Source organism: Stigmatopora argus, chromosome 16, assembly GCF_051989625.1.
Source record: "Stigmatopora argus isolate UIUO_Sarg chromosome 16, RoL_Sarg_1.0, whole genome shotgun sequence".
NCBI classification, from domain to species: Eukaryota; Metazoa; Chordata; class Actinopteri; order Syngnathiformes; family Syngnathidae; genus Stigmatopora; species Stigmatopora argus.
In genome coordinates this window covers 6,161,490-6,185,390 of record NC_135402.1, presented here as the reverse complement: position 1 = coordinate 6,185,390, position 23,901 = coordinate 6,161,490, and the positions used below count along the sequence as shown (strand labels likewise).

Genomic DNA, 23,901 nt, shown 5'->3' with positions numbered 1-23,901 from the left:
AAGACAGACCATTCGCCAATAATATTCCTGCGACATTACGGCAGCCAATCAGCGATCGACTAGCATCTCCCCGACCAATATGGATGACAAGACGTCGCAAATGAACTGGTAAGGTTAACTCATGTTGTGCAATTATATTTATGGATTTAACACTCGCGTTAACAACATTAATATCCTTCAAATTGCACCTGACTGAGCATGCAATTTCGCGTGCGTCACCAAGAGTCTCGTATAATGTTAATAGTGGCTCGATAGTTAGCTTTTAGCATGCTACCAGAACCCCTCCGAGCTCAAGTTAACCACAACATGCTCGCGACGTCTCGGTCGTGGTGACCGAATTTGGTTCACCGTGGACGGGTAAGGATCGCGTTGTCTACTTTACATTTAAGGTCACACCCGAGTTGCCAGATATATGAAAACTGCAATTGAAATAATCTATTACATTGATGGTTATGTTTATTGCAATATGGAAACATTTCTCTTTGCATATATTTGTTCTGTAGGCGTCAGAGTTCACACCAACTTCGTGCGGGCCCATAAACATGTCCACAGATGACAGCGTCAGTGAAGACGTTTCCAGCTCGGGGCCCCGGAGCCACTCCCACTCCCACTCCCACTCCCGCGCAGGCGGCGGCAAGAGCGAGGCGTCCCCGCTGTCCTCCGAGGCCACCACGGCCTCGGGGCTGGGGGTCTCTGAGGGCGGACGGTCGGTCTCCCAGACCACGGGGGGCACTGTGGCAAGCCAGACTGTTAAGGTCACACCAGCGTGTAACAAGATCAGGTACTGTGATGCCTGTTTTATTGGCTTCTTTTCCATGTTCCAATGGAAGTAAATTCAATTACATAAGTTAATTGAAAAAGACATAGCAATTTTATCTCTAAAGTATTGAGGCACAGGGATGTCTGAACCTTTGAGGGCCACTTTCAGAAACTAGAGAACCGGGTCAAATAAGATCGGGATTTACAGATGTAGTATTTATTTGTTTTTAGGTGTTCTCTCATTGGCTGCCATTGATATACTTCAAATCCATTTCGACTGAGAGGGTTGGCAGCCATCATTCGATCTGATATCAGCCCATCTGTGGGGGAAAAAAGTCCACATATTTTTTTGAATATTTATCGGCCAGGCAATATATCGGTCGACCATTATGATAAAAATCATGACCCAAACAGTGAACTTAACAGTTATCTTATTATATCAACTGATATCATCTGATCTAAAAAAAAGTCCATATACCATGGCCAGGCCTCTATAAGAAAGATAATCACCAACACAGCTGGGAAAAGTTATTTTATTACTCTGGGATCCAGCAACAACCCAGAACGCTCCAAAAATGGCATTTTCTAGCTTACTTGTATTTCCTATGTTGTTTTAGCTCGAGGACCACACTTAAATCAAAATATTTGATGAATTTTAGGGATCTGTGTCTGAGCACAGAGGATGATGGATTCTCTCCAGGCAAGAATCTTCCATTCATTAATCCGAGCTCCCTGGAAACACTTCGAGCTCTGGTGGAAGAGATACGCAGTGGCGGTGAGACGGACCCGCAGGTCTGGAAGGACTGCGAGGTACAACGCTGCGAGCGGACATGTCGCTCAATGAGACCATCATTTTGCTCAGCATCTTCTTCTTTTTGGTCCTGCCTACCTCAGGGCCGATGGCTGCATCTGTTTCAGTTGGTGGAGAAGCAATATCAGGAGCAAATCCTTGCTCAGCAAGGACAATACCAGTGCCAAATACAGGTAGGAGACAATGAGGTTTTGAATGTGTTTCCTTAGTCTGAATGTTGTCAGTGGTTTTCAAACAAAATTTCAATAGCAGCCAATAAGTTAATTAACCGTAATTGTTGGACTATAAATTGCATCAACCACATTTTGCATGTTGGAGAGGGAAAAAACACTAGTGTATAAGTAGCATTTTTTGGGGGGTGAAGGGGGATGTTGATTTATCAGAAACCAATCCAAAACCTATTGTAATATTTGTAAAATGGATTATCGTGCCATGCATTTATTCATTAAAACATATTTATCTGATGTAGTAAATTGTAAACAATCAAAATAACATAGTAAGTACAATAAACGATTTTTCTCACTTATTCTAAATGGTGAGTTATATGGGGTTATTTTGTGATTTCAAAAATCATGGAAACAAAATTTACTATACATAATGGACAATCAAATCATTACTTAACTTTAAAAAAAAGATTAATGCCTATCAGACATCTTGGATTTATTTCACGTGAATTTCTCAGTTAATTCAGGATGAGATCAAAGCGTTGGTGCAGCTACAGAACCGGTCTCCGCAAGGAGACTTCAGCCACAGCGGCGCCATCCAAAGTAGTGACCGCGGCACAACTAAGGACCTCCTGTTGCCTCTCATGACCGGTGACTGTCCCTTCCCCGCTCACGCGCTCAGCGACAGCCCGGCCGCCGTCTCCCCTTTGGCACCTGGCAACCCGCCGGCCGACGAGAGGGCCGCCACGGGACTGAGCAGTGGCTACGGCACAATCTCGGCCCACGAGACCGAAGACATGCGAGAATATCCCGAGGCTCTCGGCGAAGAGGTGCCGTCCTCAGCCTGCCGGCAAAAAACCTCAGGGTAACGAGAGAAAAATGTATCAACCGATCATCCAAAAAATCGGTACATTAAATGGCTTTATAGCACTATGCTATTTACACAGACAGGTTCTCACCTCGTGGGCTAAGAGGCAGAAAATGCGCGGCAAGAAGATCAAGGCAGGAGTTAGCGAAATTCCCGAGTACCAGGAATTGCCACGCAGCGCGGGCGAGACGCCTGACTCCCAGATCCTCGGGGCCGCTTCATCTACACTGAGGAGGAGCGACAGCCTCTTGTCCGAGACATCAGGTGGCAAATTTAGATCAGACCCTTTCTAATTTTTAGCTGCATGCAAAGCATAATTGCCATTCGTCTCTTCCTAGGCTTGACCTACTGGCGACTTAACGAATGTGACCTTTATCACCGTCTGCCAGACGCCCTCGATCGCAGTAGCGGAGGGCCTTACTATCTCCAAGAACCTCCCGTGGATCAGGTGATAACACGCATTTCTGGCCACTGTATGTTTTTCAATCCAAGCAGAAGCTCTGAAAAATACGTTTTGTAACAAAAGTTGTGAGGATAGTGTTATAGTGCAATAATTGAAATTTAAGGAGGATAATGCTGTTTTAAGTCACACTTTAACAAGGAAACTCATTTCAAAATCATACATTTTTATAATCTTGTCAAACTAGACAACTCTGGCTTGGCACTTGTTTTTGGCTCCATTTTTATTTTATTTTTTACTTTTCCTAAAAATTGACAACATTTTAACGGTCTTTGATGAGGCATCAAGGACTCCTGCTGCTAATCCAGAATACTGCTGTGATGCTTGGTAAAATCCTGATTGGTAAATACATAAAGTTGCAATGTAATTGAAATTGGAAAAAAACAGTCGACATACACACCTAGTCAGTTTTAAAACAAAACAAATTCTTGTAGGCAGAGGACCTTGGTGTGTCTCTTCGGGACATCTACGAGCACAAGATCAACCTCAAACATTCCGACTGGGAATGCTCTGAGGTTTCCACTCCAGTGTGGCTGCAGGTACATCAGATCGTGTGATGCGATTGGCCAGGTCCCGAGAGCGCTCGCCACACTTCACCATTTTTGCTATCACAGCCGCCGCCTGTGGACGCATCCCGCATTTCCTCCACGACGCCTCTGAGTCTAGATGGCGTCTCAGACGCATCCCAGGAAGTCCTGTCCTCCCCACGCATCAAGGCAGGTGCGGAGGAGGAAGCTACCTACAACCCCAGTACCAGTCCGAAGCCCGGTTCTGCTTCTCTAAATGACCCTGTCGTCCTCTCACTGTAAGTCCCGTTTAATCCTATGTCTTTATTTTAGTCATTTTTTACATACATTGCCAATTTTAAAACCATAAAAATATAGTAAGGGAATCCATTTGCGACCTCTGTTTCTACCCAGCCTGCGACAGAACCTGAGAGAGAAGCACTCGCGTCACGTGGCCGACCTGAAAGCGTATTACAAGTCCGAGATTCAAGTCCTGCGAGACAAGCTGAAGCTGCAAGATCTGCCGAGTGATCTCGAGAAGAGCAACCGGATTCTCTCTGATAGGTATTTCAACAATCAAAAACAAATCAGCAGCTTTTATATTCCATCATTGGCTGGCGTTTCTGTTTATTTGGAATGTTTTCCAGATGTCAGCATCTGGAGAAAGCTCTGACTGAAGCTGGCCAACGCATTGAAAGACTGGAGGAAACCAACGCTTCGCTGGAGAAAAAGCTGGTAGATTGGGGTTGGTTGTAACTCGGGTTGGTTGTCACATGTTGACCACCAGAAATTCCATTGAAGGTGCCAGATGTCCAATTCATTTTGAATGGGAGGACCAAATGAATTGAATCATCAGACATGAAAGGACAATTTTTTTCCACTGGTTTTTAGGCCTACCAGCAGCTTTCTTAGTCAGCTGCTGCTCCACAGACCTGTAAATCATCCTAGTAAAATGGATTGGATGTCTTGGGCCTTTGATGGCAGCCAATGGATCGAATGCCAGCCTTATAAAGATTGAAAATAAATGAATCATGCATAAAGAGTTGATTTTTATGTCGAAATGCGTTTAGGCTGAGTGGCCCGAGCGCTACGCGGTGGCCGGTGCTGCCGTCAAGTCGCTGCGACAGCGTCTGGAGGATAGCAAGCGCTCCACCAGGGAAAAGGCGGCAGCCGTCGCGCAGGCTCGCCGACGGGCCGACGACAGCGAGGCCAAAAGGGAGCGGGAGGTCCGAGCCAAGAAGGAGGTGAGGTCATTTGTTGTCCGGTTGAATTGGACATATGTTGACCACTGATGAACTGTTTTGTTGTTGTTGTTTTTTTCTCTCCCCCAGATGCTTGTACAGTATGATTGTGTGGTAAAGGATAATGAAAGACTGAAGGTAATCCATGAAATTTTTGAAGTACTTAAAATTCTTGTCAAGTCAACTATCTAAATAATAGTTTTTAGCAGCCCTATTATACATTTGAAGTTCAATATAGGTGTGTATTAGAGTTATATATATACATAATGGAGTTAATTTATTCTGGGTTGAATTTTGTCTCATTTTACACATGAAAAAAAAATCCAAATTGGAGTCATGGAATTTTAAAATGTTAAGTAACACTATCGACGTCATTCATTTTCCTCGCTCTTTATGTCAGAGCAACCTGCTGTCAACAGAAGACAAACTTTACCAAGCCAACGATGTCATTTCAGACTTAAAAAGGTGATTTTGACATTATCTCCACAATGGAAAATCAAAGATAAATAATACTCCTTTATATATCACCCTCATTCAGAACCATTTCTAAACTGGAATCTCAAGTGCGACAGCTAGAGCACGAGAACCAGGCCAGAGTCCGCCACACCCCCCGCAGCGACCCTCGACCCTCCGGTGCCGGGTAAGCAGGCGATGGAATAATCGGCACGTTTACACGCGCAGAATGAGCATCACGATGATTTGTTGGTCTCCCGCAGTCTTTACCACCATCCCGACCTGCTGCGCTCGCCCGGCACAGCCAACGCTGAGCCAGACGTCACCCGGAGACGCTCGCCCCGTCCCGAGGCCCACCCGTCCGAGCCCGCATGTCTTTCCGACACCTCGATAAAGTGAGTTTTTTTGTGCTAATTGCTACCAGGATCAAAATATTGACAAGCTCTTTACGTTCGGGTTGCCAGATAAGCACTTTGCCATGGAGAATCGTACTGCGTTATCATACTAACGTTGCAAATTGCAAATACAGAGGCTAATAAACTACACATTAAAACGCATTAAAATTTAATGCAAGTGTAGTATACAACGTTAGTATGTATATATAAAGTTAAAGTTTATCCTAGCTAATTTGCATTCTGCAGGGGCGTGTCCCCCCGAGTCCCCGACCGAACGCCGCCCCCGCCTAGTTTTCAGGATGAGGGCGCCAGCCTCTTGACGCCCATCATGAGGGCCCTGATCGAGATGGAGGAGACCCGGGCCACCGAGAGCAGAGCCCCCTGTAAGAACGATAACGAGTCAAAGCCCTTTTAGAACCAACCAATGACGCTTCCGCTTGCTCAAAGGGCTGGCCAATCACAAGCCACCAATGTGCGGCGTCAAAAGTCCTCTCAAAAGTCAGAGGAGTTTGTCCCCGGATGGTCACCGGTCATCCTCGCTGCCCCCGGCGCCATTACGGAGCCCCATCGCCACCACGCCGTGTATGTATTGACATGAATTTTGGATTTTGCTTTGGAATTTTTCCGAATGGCTGGATTATTTCCTGGCCTTGCATTTATTCCTGTTGTGTTCCCCATCAGCAAAGAGGGAAACGTTACTTGCCCCATTGCCAGGCAGGGGAAGCCCCAAGCGCTGCCCCACCGAGAACTATTCCACCGCATTTGATCACATGATGCCACGCGAGGAGCATCTCGGAGATAGGTCGGTCCACATTATCGCGGTTGATACAGTTCTAGATTATCACACTGTCTGTTCATTGGCTCAAATGTGTACAGTTGACCTATAAACTCATTTTTGGAGAGAAAAAATCTCATAGCCCATTCAACCTACCACTCATTCATTTATTGGTGTCTGATAAATACAAATCATTCATTCAAGCTTATTGACTTTCAACACCAAAAATGTCTATGGTGGAGCAACTAAATTTTAGTTTGCAGTTTTATTGGCCCACCGCAGATTATGGAATAATAGAGGGCGATACATGTGCACTGTAATTTTTCTCTTCAATCGCTCCCAACCTTCCCAGTTAAAATGGATTGGATGTCTATTGTCAACAATTTCACCAATGAGTTCGTGTTTAGTTCAATACTCACCAGTCCCACTATTTTTCCACTTTTCCGTCAATCTCAAAGATGTTCTCCACATGCCGACCACACGAGGCGCCATTCCCTCCACAGTCCCAGGAAGAAACTCGACTTTGATTCGTCCGACCACCGAGGTAACAAAACCGAGTAGTACTACAAACCAACCGAGATTTTAATTTTTTTTTCCATCTCTTCCGTGCAGACGTCGTCGACAAAGGTCAATCATTGGAGGAAGCCGAGAGACTTTTTGACGAGCTCACGCGGGAAAAAAACGAGGCCAGTTGAGGGTTTTATTTTTGGCCACATACATGTTTCTGCATGTCACTAATCTTTGTGTGTGCACGCAGATCGAGGCAACCCTCAGCCGCATGCCGCCGTCGTCCTCAGGTGCTCGAGTGAGCATGAAGAGTAGGTTGGGCCAGGTGAGCTGCACTATTGACAAATTTTTCAGACTATAAAGCACACTGGACTACAACCCATGGGTAAAATTATGGAATGGGTCTGGGTGGATCATCATTTAATTGTTCAATGGTTATCAATAGCAGGCAAAGAGTTAAATACTATGACAATAAAAATAAAAAAATGCTAGATATGCAATTTATTTTGACTGGAAATTGAAATTGATTGGACGTCTATTGCCGTCAATGACAGTTAAGTATGTTCGGTCTACAAAAGAAGCCAACACTTTTTTTTACAATTTGTATTTTATTTAAAATCAAATAAATATTTTTAACTATGCATATTTTTTAAAGTATTTCATAAGTATCTCCCCCCCCCCCCAGAATTGCATACAATTATGTCATCCGGTTAACTCTATTATCTCAGCTATATATCTGCAGGGGTTGTAAATTTCACAATTTGGTGGGGAAATCATGGTGCTAAAGTGCAACATACACTAAAATACGTCCGGTATACGAGCTTCTTGGCAGAGGTAACCCATGTAGTGTGTGGTGTGTGTGCCCGCCAGGTCGCCTTAGAAGAACGTCTGGCGCTTGTGAACCAAGAGCTCGGGTCCATCCGCATGACACTTAAGAGGTTCCACGTCTTGCGCTCCTCTGCCAGCATAGCATAGCAACATGGCTATGTTTTTTTAGGAACATACTTTCCACTCGGGGATATTTTTGATACATCTTTTTGGGAAGGCTATATTTTTTTGTACCAGATTTATAGATTTTTTTTATTACTCAAAGTACATGGATGTACAATCTGAATAGAAGATTTTTTTATGAGGCCGCAATACCTTTTTGTCATGCTGTTGTTTACATTTTTGACATTGGAAGAAATAATTTTGTTTATTCGATATTATTACTTTTTTGTTGTTTTGGGTAAAAATACCTTTTTTCAAGGGTGCAGGCAGGAGGTGAACCACCACAATCATGTTTACTCTCATGCTCCTCATTGCACAATAAATGCAGCATGTTTTATTTTAATTTTTTTAATGAAACTTTTTTGGGATCTAATGTTAATCGCCAGTAAAAAAAAAATACACAAAATAACAATGTGATGTTGCCAAAAAACAGCAGCAGAATGACAACAAAAGTTGGATTTTTTTCATATTTGATTTTGTCATGACTGTCTATTTATAAATTATTATAGTGAACTATTTTTCCTATATAAAAAGGCAAATGTTTTAATAATTCTCAATGAGTGACAGCAGAAAGGACTAGTTTGATTACATCCTATTCATAAATTGTTTTTGGCAATAATTGGACTAAATTGCTTTGTTTTTTTAAAGAAAAATCCCTTTAATGTTTTAGCTGAAAATTGGCAGTAGGAAAAGGAAAAAAAGTAGGTTACTAATGTACCTATGTGTATTACTTATTTTTATATAATATAAAATGTATTATAAACACTTATGTTTTTTCTTCAATTGATTTTCATCGCATAGTGAGTTTACTCTCCAAGTGCTCTTGTTTAAATTCTGTGACCTAATTACTCCTTTCATGCATTAATCATGGTTCTTTTCAATATATTTTTTGATTGTATTCATATAGGACAGGGGTCTTGGGGGGCCTAGGAACTAATTGCAGCCTGTGGGACCATATTTTACGGCCTCCATTTAATATCTAATTCTAGCATTTTTTGATGGGCAATAAAAATATATAATACATGAATTAATTGTAGGACCCATTTTGAAGCAAAATCAATTATTTAGATACAAATTAAAAACCCATGTATAATATAAAAAACTGAAACTTTAAAAATCCAATAACAAATAATGAATTGAAAAAAGGAGAGACAAATTCAAGTTTTTGCTCAGGGAATTTTATTTCTTTTGTATCATCACATCACCGCTCATCTCTGGCCGCCGTTTAAACTGGATTGGGCGTCTATTGACGTCAATACGTGTTTAAATATCATTTGTTTCTTCTATTAACGACCATAACACATTCTGTCATCTGGGCTAAGCTAATGCTAACTTTTGAATACTGCAATATAACTTGATTCTCGTAATATGGTGATTTTATTCTAGGACTCCATCGTAGAAGTTACATTAGCTGACGCGACCGATTTGGAAGAGGCGTGAAGCTCGATGTAATGACCCATTGTTCCACTGGAGGTCGCCATTTCTTCTCCTCCTCTTCCTCCCCCTCCGTGTCGTGACGTCAGCTTCCCCCTTCCCCCCTCCCTCAATCAACAGCACGCACGGACAGCAAGACGATCGGACACACACCGCCAGCGTCCGACGACGAAACGCCACCGTCAATCGGAACATGGAGCCTACGCAATCGGCGTGCAACGTTCTGTAACCGAGCCAAGCCGGAACACGCTGCCATTCCCCCGACGTCGAGCCGCCATGCCGCGCCGAAGCTACCGCCGACGCCGAGGGGAGAAAACGGCCGGAGATTGATTGTCGCCAGCCGGCCGAGCCTCAGGTGAGCACCCCCCCCCCTTTCGGTTGGATGGATGGAAGGAAGGAAGGAAAGAAGCAAGCTAGTTCGAAGTGTTTAGCCTGCGACGTCAGGAGGAAAGATCGCGAATACCCCCACGTTGAGTATCGACGACGACATTCACACCCTGTTTAACTCATTGGCTGCCATTGACGGCGATAGGCGTCCAATACATTTAATCACTGAGGGGGACTGGAAGCGCTTCCTGTCCCCTCCCTGTTTTAATGGATTGGGCGTCTATCGCCGTCAATGGTAACTAACGTAATCGCGCATGATTTTCCTGATGCATATCAGCGCGCATGATTTTTCTGATGCATATCAGTACAGTACTATAAGGTACAGTAATGATTAGGTAGTTTAGGGGGCAATGTGGGGGGTGGCGGGGGGCTTGTCATGGGTTTCTACGTCACTGGGTGCTATTTTTAGCTGGGTAAACACAGCATGTCAATGACTGCACAGACACTTGACCTTTGATTTTATATTGTCATAAAAATAACAATGATAGTCAATTATTGTTATGTCCATGTATGGTAACAATGTGGGATTTTCGTCTAATTAGAAATTTTCTAAAGAAAAAAAACACACCCAAAATATATCACTTGAGAATTTTTTATAACTTCTATATATTAACTTGAATTGATTTCACAATTGTGTTTTTGTATTGGGCTGTGTTCCAGAGTATTTTCTCGTATTGCATGCATGTGTAAACTGTCTACATTTTGTCAAAGGTCAGCGGGGGAGCGTTTGCATGTCGTCAAGTCGGTGGTGTCTTGTTGACGTGACCTCATTGCGGCACGGGATTTTATTACGCAAAAAGGAAAAGGATGCTGGGCCGTTGAAATAACGTACTTACCCTGCTTGTTGCAGTGTTCCTGTTCAACCTAGCCTACAAAAAAGCCTTCCTATTAGTCATGCTAACATAAGATTAGACTAGATGTAACTAAAATTCTCAAGTATCTTATTGACGGCAATAAACGTCCAACCCATTTCAATTTGGATGGCCTGGAATCAAAAACCGATGCCCAACATTATTGTATTTACTCGCATATAAGCAGCACTCTTAAAATTGCCTTGGAGTCGTTGAATTTTACAATTTCTCATGTATAAGCCGCCCCCTGATTCACAATTTTCACGTGCATATTCATGGTTTTAATGCCGACTACAAATGTGTTACTTTGAAGGGAAAATCTTAAGAAAAACCATTGCACGTGGTCTTTCTGAGATACTGTATGAATTGAAAAGCTTGTCTGCTGGATTGCACATAGCTAAGGGTGTTGCCTGCATATAGACAAATAAAAAAAAAATAGTCACGTGAGCAGTACAACCAAGAAGTATGTCTGTAGCGGTCTAGTTTGTCATCCCTAGATAAGATGGTGCCGCCCTGAGCGTGCAATGGCAGGCACAAGTAAGTTACTTTTTTCACGTTTTATGAAGATACGTTTTTTTCCCCTTGAATTTCACTCATTGACGTTATGGTGTTTCGTGCATGTCAAGTCTAATTTGTGCGCATATAAGCCGTACCCTCGATTCAGTTGTCATTATTTTTAGCGACAAATACGGCGTTTCAGCGAGAATATACGGTGTACTTCAAATTGATTTGAATTCAATTTCTAAGTCTAAAGTGGAAGATCGTGTAGTGTAAGTTTTTTTACACATCAACAACCACTGCAGAATCAGGTGTGTGGAAATTTTTGAGTTTGTCGTTTTCAGGAATCGGCTCAGAGTTTCGGAAAGATTGGACAAATCTTTAAAAATAGTATTTTTGCATTTATGTCTTATAATCTGGTGTCTTCCCCATTACTTTATATACCAAAACCTGTGCATAAATATAAGTTCATAGTTCATTTTTAGTATTTGTTTCAGCAATAACTCCAAATTCAGGTTATGAAGCGATAACTTAAATTTTCCTGCTCAAACTTGAAAATTCCAACGAAACAAGAACTTGAAATTTCGAGTTCTGCTCGATTGGAAGCCGAAAGCACCACACACCCGCGTTCACGTGAAGGTGTTGATGACGAGCGGGCAAATGAAGCCTTAGCAGACCTGCGTGTTGACAGCCTGATTGCGTTAGCGTGCACGTCTGGCCCTAATCAGGGCGAGTGTGCATCTTGCTCCACCGCAGTCGAAAAGCTTCAGGCTGAACATTGATTGGCGTCGGAGGGGTGGTGGTAAAGGGGGGGTAGCGGGCCCGCCGGCCGCATCACAACAAAGTCGACAAATCAGAGTAAAAGCCTCCTGCGTTTCCATGGCAACAGAGCCAGAAGAAGGGCGGAGGATGCTAAATATGTGCTTCCATATTTGGGTTTTCTCTGTACATTTATGTGGGTTTTGGATGCGTGCATTCCTCCGTCTATGCCTACGTGCATCTATGAATATGTTTTTGTATTCTTTTGCTTTTGTATTTGAGTGTAGTTGTGTTGTGTAGTTGTCCGTGTTAGTTATGTCTGTTTACTTTTGTGCCTGTAATGCATATTGATGCACGTATGCATGCGTTTGTGGATTTGTTGTTTATTTTGGTGCTCGTATCTGAATGTGCATATGTTTGAGATTTTTGGCCAGTTTGTGCAGTCCGATTCAAATGTGGATATTAGAGTCCCGGTTTTTGACACGTGAATGCGGTTATCGAGTACAGATCCAGATACCTGGGATACGTATTAAGGTGGAGTGAAGGTATCCCACTGTAGCTGTACAAAGGAGGGGTTTATTACAGTAGTGTTTTCAACAAGGCACAAAAAACCTGAAAAATCATTTGTGTTGGTGGTTTAATGTTTCTGTATGTACATTTGTGTGTACTAGTTGTTTTTGTGCTTTTGGATTTGAGTGTGTGTATGTGCGCATTAATTGTGTTATGTTTTGTATGTCTGTTTATCAGTAGGTATGTTTGGGTAGGTTTGTGTATTAGTTGTGTTTTTTATGTCTCTTTATGCAGGTTTACATGCATTTCTCTTTGTGTTTTTTGCGTTTCTCTATGTATGTTGTGTGCAGTGGTTGGGTTTCTGCTTGGTGAGCATTAGTTGTGTTTGTACTATTGTGTTTATCTATGTAACTTTGTATGTTCTAGTTGCGTTTTGCTTTTGTATCGCTGTGTTGATGAGAAGCCTGGCGACCCGTCAGGCTTACAAAGCACTGCGGGAAACACTGGTGTGTGGATGTATAGATGTGTATAGATGTTTCTCTGTGTATACTTGTCTCGTTTTGCTATTGCCCGCTTGTCCACATGTTTATGAGCGCTTTTTAAATGCTGTTTTAGAGTGTATGACATGACGTGGTCTAGCTGCGTCTTTTTCAATCCGAGGTCAGGCGGGCGCTTTGATGCGTGGAGGGCGGCCGTGCGGGGACAAGAGCACGGGCCAGCCAGCGAGCGAGCAAGCGAGTGAGCGCACGAGCGAGCCGCTGGAGGATTGAGGTTGCCGGGGGATTTAAGCGCCCGGGATTACCTTGTAATAGATCTGCTCCTTGGCAGCGTACTTCCTGTGACTCTGAGCGTCCTCTTCTCTCCTTTCCTTTCCTTTTTCAGGGCGCTTGCGATGACTCCCCTCCCGATTGCGCTGACACGCTGACCGTGGTCCAGGTGCCGCCATGCTGATCAAGGAGTACCGCATCCCCATGCCTATGAGTGTGGACGAGTATCGCATAGCTCAACTCTACATGATACAGGTCAGTGCACAACTGGGCCGCTACCATTAAGAGTGGAGTCATTGTTTACCGCAGAATTGTCCAAATGCTCTTTTTTGAGCCTCCCAACTCTTTGGCTACCTTTGACATGTCCAATCCACTTTCAACAAGAACAGTACATATTTTCTTTAAATCATGTCAATTATTTGGTTTTCTTTTAATGAAAAAGGTTTCTCCATGTGTATCTATTTGCTTACATTTTTCCTATTTGAAATAAAAGTATAATCTTAACTTTTTTTTCCAACAAAAGGAAACCTTTCAAATTAAAAAAACAACAAAAACAATTATGATTTAACATTTTAAACATAAACTATTTGTCAGCAAAAACCCCTGAATATATGATCCTCAATCTATTTAATAATTTCATTTGAAAATATGCCATTTGAATAATAACTAATGAAACAAAATACAATTTACTAAATATTCTACTTATCCTTATTTTAATTTGTTTTGTTTTCAAATTTCAAATTATTATTTAACTCTTTCACTGCCATTGACTGTTTTTGACATTATATCCATTTCAATTGTAGAGGCTGGCATTGAATGATCATGGTTCTCTGCCATTGACGGGGATAGACGTCCAATCCAGTTTGACCGGGGGGCTGACAACGATCAAATGATCAAGTCAGACTGCTTGCAGTGGACGTCCATGGCAGCCAATGACCAATCCTTTTACTAGGAATTTAATTTACTCTTTCGCAAATTTGTTCATTCCCTGCCATCCCTCCCTGTGCAAATGGAAGCCACGTCTACTCGTGGTAAACTCCTACAAATTCACAGCAGAAGGCTGAAAGGAGCCTCATGATTGGGCGTCTATCACTACCAATCGCAGTCAATTAGTTCATTTCAAAAGGCCAATCGAAACCCTGAGAAGAAAAAAAATACCATAAATATTCCCTGATTTCTGTAATACAAAGACTATAAATATGGCAGCCGTCATCCACAGCCCTGCACTTAACCCATTGGCTGCCATTGACGGTGACGCACGTCCGATACATTCGGTTGTTTGCTCGCCATTGGTGCTGAAACATGATCCTTTTTCTGTCATTTGTGCTTCAGTGCGAAATTAAATAAACCCAACACCCCCCCCTCCTTCTCCGCCACGGCGTCACAGCCGAGCGCCGGTCGTCCCGGTAACGGGTGACATCAGCGCGCCGTCACTCGTCGGCTGAGGCCACGTTGCCGTGACAACAGGCCGGCCGGGCTGCTGTCATCTCAGAGTGGGCCTTTAAAAGAAAAAAATAGCAGCTCAGTCTTTAGCGGATCCGCCATCTGCTGCATCCAGGAGCACAATTCCACTTCCTGACGATTCCGATACTGTACTAATACCACCTTTTCCAAAAAAAATCCACACTGTTTAATACTAGAATACTACATACGCACTTGATTCCCAAGTAAGTGCTATCGTGACTTGGTCAGACAAGGCTTAACTCGGTGCATGCCATTGACAGGCAGGGACATTGTGTCCAAAACATGGTCCGCTCTCCTTTTAAAGTCAATGGCTGTCGTATTCCGTAGCACCTTTAAAGCTTAGGTTCCCTCTCAGTGGATGTCTACGATGTCGGTCCGCAGAAAAAGAGCCGCGAAGAGAGCTGCGGCGAGGGCAGCGGCGTGGAGATCCTGGAGAACAAACCGTACCAGGACGGGCCCGGTGGCTCGGGCCAGTACACCCACAAGGTTTACCACATCGGCAAGCACATCCCGTCGTGGTTTTGTTCCATCTTGCCTCAGGCCGCCCTGCGCGTGGAGGAGGAGTCGTGGAACGCCTACCCATACACACGCACCAGGTGGGATTGCTTTTACACATACTTATATGATATGATAGACATTTTAATTTGGTGCCATTAACAACTGGTGATTACTAAAGTAAATACTCTTCTTTATTCAGTTCTTCTGTCTTTACATTTTTTTTATTCAGAACAAAAAAATACAGTAAATATTCAATTCAAATGTATTTTTTAATAATAAATATATATATTTATATATTTTAAATAAATGAAATGGGAAAAAATACATTTGAATTGAATATTTACTGTATTTTTGTGTGTATATATATATATACATATATATACACATATATATATATATATATATATATATATATATGTGTGTGTATATATATGTATATGTATATATATATATATACACACAAAAATACAGTAAATATTCAATTCATTTGAATTGAATATTTACTGTATTTTTGTGTGTGTATATATATATACATATATATACACATATATATATGTGTATGTATATATATATACACACAAAAATACAGTAAATATTCAATTCAAATGTATTTTTTTAATAATGAAAATATATATATTTTAAATAAATGAAATGGGAAAAAATACATTTGAATTGAATATTTACTGTATTTTTGTGTGTGTGTGTGTATATATATATATATATATATATATATATATATATATATATACATATATATGTACATATATATATATATATATATATATATAAATAAATAAATAAATGAATATATTTTTATATATTAGTATATTATCATAACTTTTGTGACGTTGCAGGTACACCTGTCCGTTCGTGGAGAAGTTCTCTATCGACATCGAAACCTTTTACATGCCGGACACCGGCAACCAATCAGATGTCTTCAGCATGTCCCCTGCTGAGAAGAGACAGCGCACAGTAGGTGAGTCCCAGACGTCTGTCCTCCCCGATCCAACGGACAAAGGTCGAGCCGGGCGGCGCTTCCTCCCGCAGACCCCATCGACATCGTCAAGGATTACATCGCACCCCACGAGTACTTGGCGGAGGAAGACCCCCGGCTCTACCGCTCGCTCAAGACCGGGCGAGGCCCGCTCTCCGAGGATTGGATCGAGGAGATCACCCGCATTCCTGCTGACCGCTCGGTCATGTGCGCCTATAAACTGTGCAAAGTGGAGTTTCGATACTGGGGCATGCAGTCCAAGATCGAACGCTTCATCCACGACGTTGGTACGTGTACTCATTTACTCCATGTTTCACATTTTAGTTTGACCTTTTTCTTTTCTTTTTGTTTTTTTTAAAACAGTTTCAGCTACAAATTGTGGTTTTTAAATTTTTCAAATTGCGGCACGAGAAATTTGACATCCGATAGCAGAATTACTATTATCCATGCATATTTCACAATGGGAAATAAAAAAATAAAATAAAAAAATACATATAATTAAAATAAAAACTATGTTTAAACAATATTGTATTTTTTTAAATATGAAGAAAAAGTATTCTAAACAAGAATTGAATAAACCATTTTTGTATTTTTTGTTCCTTTTCATAAAAAAATATGAGAAATATTTTAAAATATATACAGTAATCCCTTCATTTTTACTTATCGCGAATTCACTACTTTGCGATTTTTTTCCACTATTATTAAAAAATGAGGGATTACTCTCCATTAGTTATACAAAATAAAAAACGGAATAAAATATTAAACGTAATTTGAATTTGTTTATGATTATAAATATATTTATTAAGGAAGAAAAAAGTAATACAAATTAAAAACATTATTACATACTATTTATGCTCCCAAGTGACCCCTGAAAGTTAATTTTTTAATAGTATTTGTACAATTCTGACGTTAACGACAACTCCAACCAAACAGGTTTGCGCAAAGTAATGGTGCGAGCCCACCGCCAGGCCTGGTGCTGGCAGGACGAGTGGTACGGCCTCACCATGGAGGACATCCGCCAGCTGGAACTGGAGACCCAGCTGGCCCTGGCCAAGAAAATGGCCCAGTACAGCACCGGCGAGGAAGGCGGATCCGAAACCAACGGTCGCCCCGCCGTCGAGGACCAGGAGAAGGGGCCCGCCGTCGAATCCGGATCTCCCGCCGAGGCCGGCGCTGTCAAACCGGGTGGGGCGCTGGCCAGTCGGGGAGAGCTGACCAAGCAGTGGTCTACGTCCTCCAGATCCTCCAACAGGTCGTCCAAGAGAGGAGGTAAGCACAACTCACAAACTCACTTATAAAGCCATCGCTTGTCATTTCAACCTTCTCATCTCTTCCAAACGAGCCGTAACTCTGTGAGGTTCTTCACGTAGCCTGCCTGGCGCCGAGCCATATTGAGAGGAGGAAGGAAGCGGAGCAGTGACATTGAACTCTGCTGACCGCTGTCCTTTTTGACAACCCCCCTCCCCCCCAGGAAGTCCTTCTCATCACAGCCTGAGCGAATGGAGAATGCAGAGCATCGCTCGAGAGTCCGACGACAGCACGGACGACGAGTTCTTTGACGCGCACGGTGAGCTCAACGCACCAGCGGCGGAAGGAAGACTCACCGAGCCATTTTGCCATCCGCCCGCTGTTTTTTTTTTTCAGATGGTTTCTCGGATGGGGAGGAAGTCCTGCCAAAGGAAATGACCAAGTGGAGCTCCAATGACTTGATGGACAAAATGGAAACCATCGAGATGGACGAGGTGCAAGGTAACACCGCACTCACCCCCCCCCCCTGTTGCGTCTCCAACTTGGGTGACCGGGGGAGGTGTGTTTTTTTTGTGTCACAGAATCACTTTATCCCGAGACGGGCGGGGAGTTTGGCACCTTGATGAACGAGGAGGCGCACGCCGAGGTGGTTTTCTGGCAGCGTGTGATAATGGGATATGAAGACCGTTGGACACGATTGTGTGACTACTTTCTTATCTGATGGCTTCCCAGCAGTGTCTTCAGCCATCCAAAATCCACGTCTTGATTCTGGTCTTGCACGGGGGAAACATTCTGGACACGGGCTCAGGTAGCGGACGGAACGTCGTCTGGTCTTGGCAAAACATCGGGCTCGCTATAGACACACTTTGTAGTACAGTGCTGCCTTGCGATACCGGGTCATTTCGTCATTTTTTTAATGTGGATGTGTAGGCGAACAGAGCAGCAAGCAAGGTGACGTCAACACACTGAACCTCGCCTTCGAGGCGGTGATGAGGGTTCACTACCCAGCGGCGCTGGGCCGCATCGCCATCCGCACCGTGTCGTGTCCCGCCATCTGTGTGGAAGCTTTCTCGCTGGTGTCCAAGTGAGTTACAGTGAATCTTTTTTTACTTTTACATCTAGTTCAAATACAAATAAAACAAAAAAAACGATGTCGACATTAAATATTCTTTTTATCTATTGCAAAAGGATTACGTTTTAAATATTTTTCATTCGAAAAAAAATCCTGTCATATAATGATAATATGATTTATACATGAACTGATGCAACTCTTTGTGGAGAAAAAACAATGGGTAATTATTTGACTACCCAAATATGAGTTTGATTTATTTAATAAGGCACAGCCAATATTAATGAACGTATTTATATTCATGTTAATGAACATATGTAAGATGGTAGGCGTCACGTTACCTTATTTTGTAAAATTAGGAGTCTGCATCGGGTTTAACCTTGTGACCTTGCGTGTATGGGCCATCCGCAGCCTGAGTCCGTACAGCTACGACGAGGGCTGCCTGTCCAGCAGCCAGGATCACATTCCGCTGGCCGCGCTGCCTCTCCTCGCCACGTCGGCGCCGCAATACCAGGACGCTGTTGCCGCAGTCATTCTTCGAGCCAATCAGGTGTATGCAGATTTCATCAGGTCCTTGGAAGGAGCCTCCTTCAATGGACAGGTCAACCAACGCAGCATTTAAAAAAAATACCTAACCTACCCAACCACCTAACCTTTTTCCCCCTGAAAAGTATAAGATAACCAATTTTCGCCCCTGAAAATGTCAGAAAAAAAGTGTGTCTTCCTCTCTGGGTCTTGAATACTGGATGTAAATGTGTGTTGGCAGGTATGTGTGATCGGGGACTGCGTAGGAGGCATCCTGGGCTTTGATGCTCTGTGTAGTAGTTCGGTTCTGGTATTGGAAAGTCCAAACAGCAGCAGGCGGGGCAGTGCCATCAGCGTGCAGGTAACGTCCAAAATGTCCGTTAGCCCCGACACAGAGCCTAGCGTCGGTGCTAACGTGCCCCCCCCGGACAGGACACGGAGCTGCTGTCTCCCGGCATCGTCATTAACAGCGCGTCGCCGTCCCTGGAGGGCAGCCGCCACCTCAGTCGTAGCAACATCGACATCCCCCGATGCTCGGGGCCCGACGACCCCAAGAAGCAACTGCCGCGCAAGCGCAGTGACTCGTCCACCTATGAGCTGGACACCATTAAGCATCACCAGGCTTTCTTATCCAGGTGAGGCAGGGACTCGGACTCGGGCTCGGGCGCCCCTTTCGGCCCTTGGCTAGCATCGCTTGGCCGTCTTTTGCAGCCTGCACTCCAGCGTGATCCACGCCGAGACCTGTTCTCGGCGCTCCAGCAGCAGCACCATGCTGGAGGGCGGCTCCTTGGGCAAATTTGACTTCGAGGTGACCGACTTCTTTCTCTTCGGATCGCCTCTGGGGCTGGTGCTGGCGCTGAGGAAGACTGTGGTGCCCTCCTTGGACGGTGAGAACGCAGCTTTTGGATTTGGAAGCCGAAGAAAAGACTGACCGCAACCTGTGTTTTCTCTTCCGACTTTAGTGACGGCTCTCCGTCCAGCCTGCCAGCAGGTGTATAACCTGTTCCACCCGGCAGACCCGTCGGCTTCCCGCCTGGAGCCTCTCCTGGACAAACGCTTCCACTTGCTGCCTCCCTTCAGCATCCCTCGCTATCAGCGCTTTCCACTCGGTGACGGACACTCGGCTCTTCTGGGTGAATGCACGCGATTTCCCCGAGACAAGAGTTGACTTCCGTGTTTCGTGGAGTTGATTTTTGGCACATGTGAATATTTAAAAAATAACATTCCAAGATGCGCCCTCCCACCAATTAGTTTCTCATTAGCAGAAGTCCAATTCGTTAAATAGAACTTGCATATAAATGTGAAATTACTTAGTAAAAATCCAAATTATATTAAGTAAAAAAAATGTTAATAAATATAACCTTCCCAGCATACAATTAAAACTATTAAACATTTGCAATCAAGTAATACTAAGAGACATATTCAATATTCTTTTTTTCTTCTGAAAATGCAGAGCACAAAACAGAAATTAGAAAAACTAGACATCAAGTTTAACACATCACCCCAAAAATATAACAAAAATCGTTGCTCAAGAACTGCCATTTTGCTTACAGTGGAGACGGTGCAAAGCAACCCTCAGCTCCTGATGGAGCCGGCGCTCCATCGCAATCACGATACGGACGTCAACGAAACCTCCATCGCCGTGCCCGTCCTTAACTGGCCGGCTTCATGTGAGTACTCACCATCCCTCTTTTCCTTTAGTGCGTTTTCTTTTAGGTCTCAAATCTTTCCCACCAAGGTGCAACTCTACACTTAAGCTTGTTGTGTGGGCCATTTTCAATTATCTTTTGCTATTCCGCTGTTTGAACACCCCTGAAATTGTTTCCCCAAGACTCAAGACTGCATTTTCTCATGTATACGCCGTATTTGTCGCTAAAACAAATGATGACTGAATCCAGGGTGCAGCTTATATGCGCACAAATTAGACTTGACATGCACGAAACACCATAACGAATATATGCGAGAAAATATCTATGTATATTTATATATCTATATATATTATGTATATTGTATTTTATATATATCATGTATATTTTATATATATTATGTATATTTTATATATATTATGTATATTATATCTTAACTATATATACCTTATTTTTTGGTAAAAAAAATTCACCCGAAGGCGTACGACTAACCTCTCTTGTCCCTCGTATCTCCGCAGCGGACGCCGGAGCTCACATTTCAGTGGACGCTGCGTGCCCTCCGCCATCCACCTCGCCGGGGGTCCCTCACATCCGCTGCCACCGCCGGGCCAGCGAGGCTAGCCTGGCGAGCCAGGTGTCGGGCTTGGCCGACTCGTACACCGCCTCCAACGTCGCCAACAGTAAGTGTCGCGCCCTGGGGAGGCGTTTTTGCGTTTTTGACGCCTTGTTCAAAACTAAACATCCCTTCAGCCGTCCGGCTGAGAAAAAGGCCCAGCGTTCTGTCCCAGCTGTCCAATCCCTACAATAAACTCGTCTCCCGGACGCCGTCGTTGCGCTCGGGCCGGAAAACCCGGCAGGTGTTTCCCGCCGCCGGGTCGGAACTCAGCTGGGACGCCGGCTCGGATGTCGGCGCTGACATTGGCTCACCTGTGGCGCTAATAAATTTGGAGCAAGGTACCCTGGGCAGTGTAGTTGTGAGGGCACCTGAGCTGTCCTCTTTCTCTTCCTCCCTGGAATAGTCTTCCTCAGTAGGAAAAGGTTACACCTGCGGTCTTGTGGTGCCACACTAAGCCACGACTTGTCTAGTTTCGTTGATCCTCTGTTACTGTACAGTGTGAATTTCTGTCTTTAGCAAGGGTGTCCAAACTTTTGTTCTCAACGGGCTGCTTTTGATCAAATGGAATGTAAGGGCCAACTTGAAATACCGTATATACTTATATATAGGTGTCTATACGTTAGGGATGTCCCTGATCCGATCCCACAATTGGAATTTGGGTTCAATTCATGTCATTTTTAGAGGATCAGAATGTGTTAAAAAAAATTTTTTTTAAGGAAATTCGATCATTCTATGCCAGGCTTTGCGGTAAAAATGGATCTCACATCTAGAACTGTCAAATGGCAGTGAATAAGTTAGGGGCTACAAACTACAAAATAATCCATAGGTGCAATAATATTGAAAAGTAATTATTTTTAGACTCCTGAAACAAACTTTTCAGGGCAAAGAAAACATGTCCAATGACAACAACAACAAAAAAGTCAAGAAAATCACCGCCAAGATCCAAACAACCACCTTTTATACAAATGTATGTAAAGTAAAATAGCCCAAATGAGCAGCTTCTGACATTGGTTTGACATTTCATCATTTGAAATGTGTGCCCCTGCACTGTTAAAGTGACTGGCTCCATCTAAATTTGAAGCTGACAAATGCAGCCTGAACTCAAGCTTCTTGTGCAGGACCATATGCAATGAAATTTTAATTTTAATTGCTGCAGGCTGCAGTTTGGACACCCCTGGTCTTTACCGTTCCTCTTTTTGTCCTGGCAAGACCTGAAAGTGACTTTTCCACCAAGTCCAAGCCAATTGTTGGTGGAACTGTGGCTTTAATGCGCCATTGTGGATTTGTAAGAGCGTCTCAATGTCATCTTGCAGTTGCATCTCGCTGGTGGGGCAGCAAGCGGATGGACTACGCCCTCTATTGCCCCGATGCCCTGACGGCGTTCCCCACCGTGGCCCTGCCGCACCTCTTCCACGCTTCCTACTGGGAGTCCACCGACGTGGTGTCCTTCCTTCTTCGACAGGTGGGTCAATTCGGTAGTTGTCCAATCCCTTTTGAGTTGGTAGTGGATTTTTTTTGGTCATTTGTTAACCCTTGCTAGGGACATTTATCATAGATTTGTTTTGGTCTTAACCAGGTCGAAGATAGTGTGGTGCTTGTTAGTAAAAGAGGAACATTAATATTAAAAACAATTATTAATGGCAAAAATGGAAGCAATCGAATGATATTGCCAAAATTGGGAGCATCACAGGAGGCTGTATTTTACAATCGGTTTCACAAATAAGGAAATCCTTCATTTTGGCACGTTTACCTCAAATTATAATTAAAATAAAATACATTACAAATTATAATTTGACATAAGGATTTATACTAATACTTCATCATAGCTCCCAGTTTATTTGTTTACCATACATTATGTCGCGTATAGGTAAGTAATATAACAACTTAGATTTTCTAATTGTATCACTTTTGTTCCTCAGAATACATCCCCATAATATTACATCAAGTTACCTTTTTTCTCATAACATTACATAGTATTTTAACCTCTCGTAGTATCCCTTTTTCTCTTGATATAACTTGCAAATGATAATATTGTGACTTTTTTCCTCATAGTACGTATTACATTTGTCCGACTTTATTCTCAGATTTAATCTTGCAATATTATGACTTTACCCTCCTTATTCTTGCTTCTTTGTTTGGGCCTTATTTTAGTGCTGCCCTAATGAAATCAAAGATTTACTTCAATTTAATCAGAAATGCCCCAGATGAGTGCAAATATTCAGGGGCATTGCTCACACGCTAGCATGCGTCCACAATGTGTCCACAGGTTATGAGACACGAGAACTCGGGAATCCTGGAGCTGAATGGGAAAGAAGTGTCGGAGTTCACGCCGTCCAAGCCCCGAGAGAAGTGGCTGCGCAAACGGACTCATGTCAAAATCCGGGTAAGTGGCGTCATGCGCGTGTGTTTTGTGGCAAGCTGTCAAACTGCAGTAGACATCCAATCCAAAAAGTCTTTATATTTATTGGAATCCCTAAGTCTAAAGAATAGCAGTGCACACCAAGTTCTAACGGAAGTACAGAACACATTTGTTTTTGGGGTCCTGACAGAACGTGACAGCCAATCACCGGGTGAACGACGGCGTGTACACGGAAGACGGCGCCCAGACGGTCACCGGCCGCTTCATGTACGGCCCGCTGGACATGGTGACGCTTACGGGGGAGAAGGTGAGCAGCGGCAGCCTCCGAGATGCCAATCATTCCCTGC

The 23,901-nt window shown here is 43.4% G+C and overlaps 2 protein-coding genes across 5 annotated transcripts in view; both read left to right on the top strand.

Moving 5' to 3' along the window:
- Positions 1 to 51: 51 nt before the first annotated feature.
- mphosph9 (M-phase phosphoprotein 9) lies at positions 52 to 8,272 on the top strand. Of its 2 annotated transcripts, none has more exons than XM_077623619.1 (23): positions 52 to 108; positions 504 to 781; positions 1,419 to 1,569; positions 1,654 to 1,743; positions 2,253 to 2,599; positions 2,682 to 2,866; positions 2,941 to 3,050; positions 3,497 to 3,601; positions 3,677 to 3,867; positions 3,983 to 4,132; positions 4,216 to 4,303; positions 4,639 to 4,812; positions 4,900 to 4,947; positions 5,210 to 5,274; positions 5,348 to 5,449; positions 5,526 to 5,657; positions 5,904 to 6,040; positions 6,105 to 6,239; positions 6,339 to 6,459; positions 6,891 to 6,976; positions 7,045 to 7,118; positions 7,190 to 7,264; positions 7,810 to 8,272. In XM_077623619.1, the coding sequence occupies exons 2-23, from the start codon at positions 543 to 545 to the stop codon at positions 7,912 to 7,914; spliced, it is 2,910 nt and encodes a 969-aa protein (XP_077479745.1). In that variant the 5' UTR covers positions 52 to 108; positions 504 to 542; the 3' UTR covers positions 7,915 to 8,272. The 2 variants fall into 2 exon arrangements, with proteins under 2 accessions (XP_077479745.1, XP_077479747.1); XM_077623621.1 differs by lacking the exon at positions 52 to 108 and adding an exon at positions 193 to 357.
- A 1,200-nt stretch (positions 8,273 to 9,472) lies between these two features.
- The window catches only part of pitpnm2 (phosphatidylinositol transfer protein, membrane-associated 2), a 21,346-nt gene continuing 6,917 nt past the window's right edge, over positions 9,473 to 23,901 (top strand). Inside the window, exons 1-22 of one of the 3 annotated variants that reach the window (XM_077621982.1) lie at positions 9,473 to 9,718; positions 13,251 to 13,390; positions 14,981 to 15,195; positions 15,952 to 16,073; positions 16,145 to 16,378; positions 17,025 to 17,360; positions 17,563 to 17,658; positions 17,736 to 17,840; positions 17,921 to 17,985; positions 18,075 to 18,147; positions 18,270 to 18,423; positions 18,820 to 19,009; positions 19,175 to 19,294; positions 19,366 to 19,568; positions 19,645 to 19,820; positions 19,896 to 20,066; positions 20,487 to 20,603; positions 21,098 to 21,259; positions 21,330 to 21,533; positions 22,509 to 22,657; positions 23,462 to 23,578; positions 23,745 to 23,861. In XM_077621982.1, coding sequence (XP_077478108.1) covers positions 13,313 to 13,390; positions 14,981 to 15,195; positions 15,952 to 16,073; positions 16,145 to 16,378; positions 17,025 to 17,360; positions 17,563 to 17,658; positions 17,736 to 17,840; positions 17,921 to 17,985; positions 18,075 to 18,147; positions 18,270 to 18,423; positions 18,820 to 19,009; positions 19,175 to 19,294; positions 19,366 to 19,568; positions 19,645 to 19,820; positions 19,896 to 20,066; positions 20,487 to 20,603; positions 21,098 to 21,259; positions 21,330 to 21,533; positions 22,509 to 22,657; positions 23,462 to 23,578; positions 23,745 to 23,861 — 3,204 coding nt within the window. In that variant the 5' untranslated portion in view covers positions 9,473 to 9,718; positions 13,251 to 13,312. Of the gene's footprint in view, positions 9,719 to 13,250; positions 13,391 to 14,980; positions 15,196 to 15,951; positions 16,074 to 16,144; positions 16,379 to 17,024; positions 17,361 to 17,562; positions 17,659 to 17,735; positions 17,841 to 17,920; positions 17,986 to 18,071; positions 18,148 to 18,269; positions 18,424 to 18,819; positions 19,010 to 19,174; positions 19,295 to 19,365; positions 19,569 to 19,644; positions 19,821 to 19,895; positions 20,067 to 20,486; positions 20,604 to 21,097; positions 21,260 to 21,329; positions 21,534 to 22,508; positions 22,658 to 23,461; positions 23,579 to 23,744; positions 23,862 to 23,901 lie in introns of all 3 variants that reach the window. The other 2 variants (XM_077621979.1, XM_077621983.1) reach the window with 2 other exon arrangements.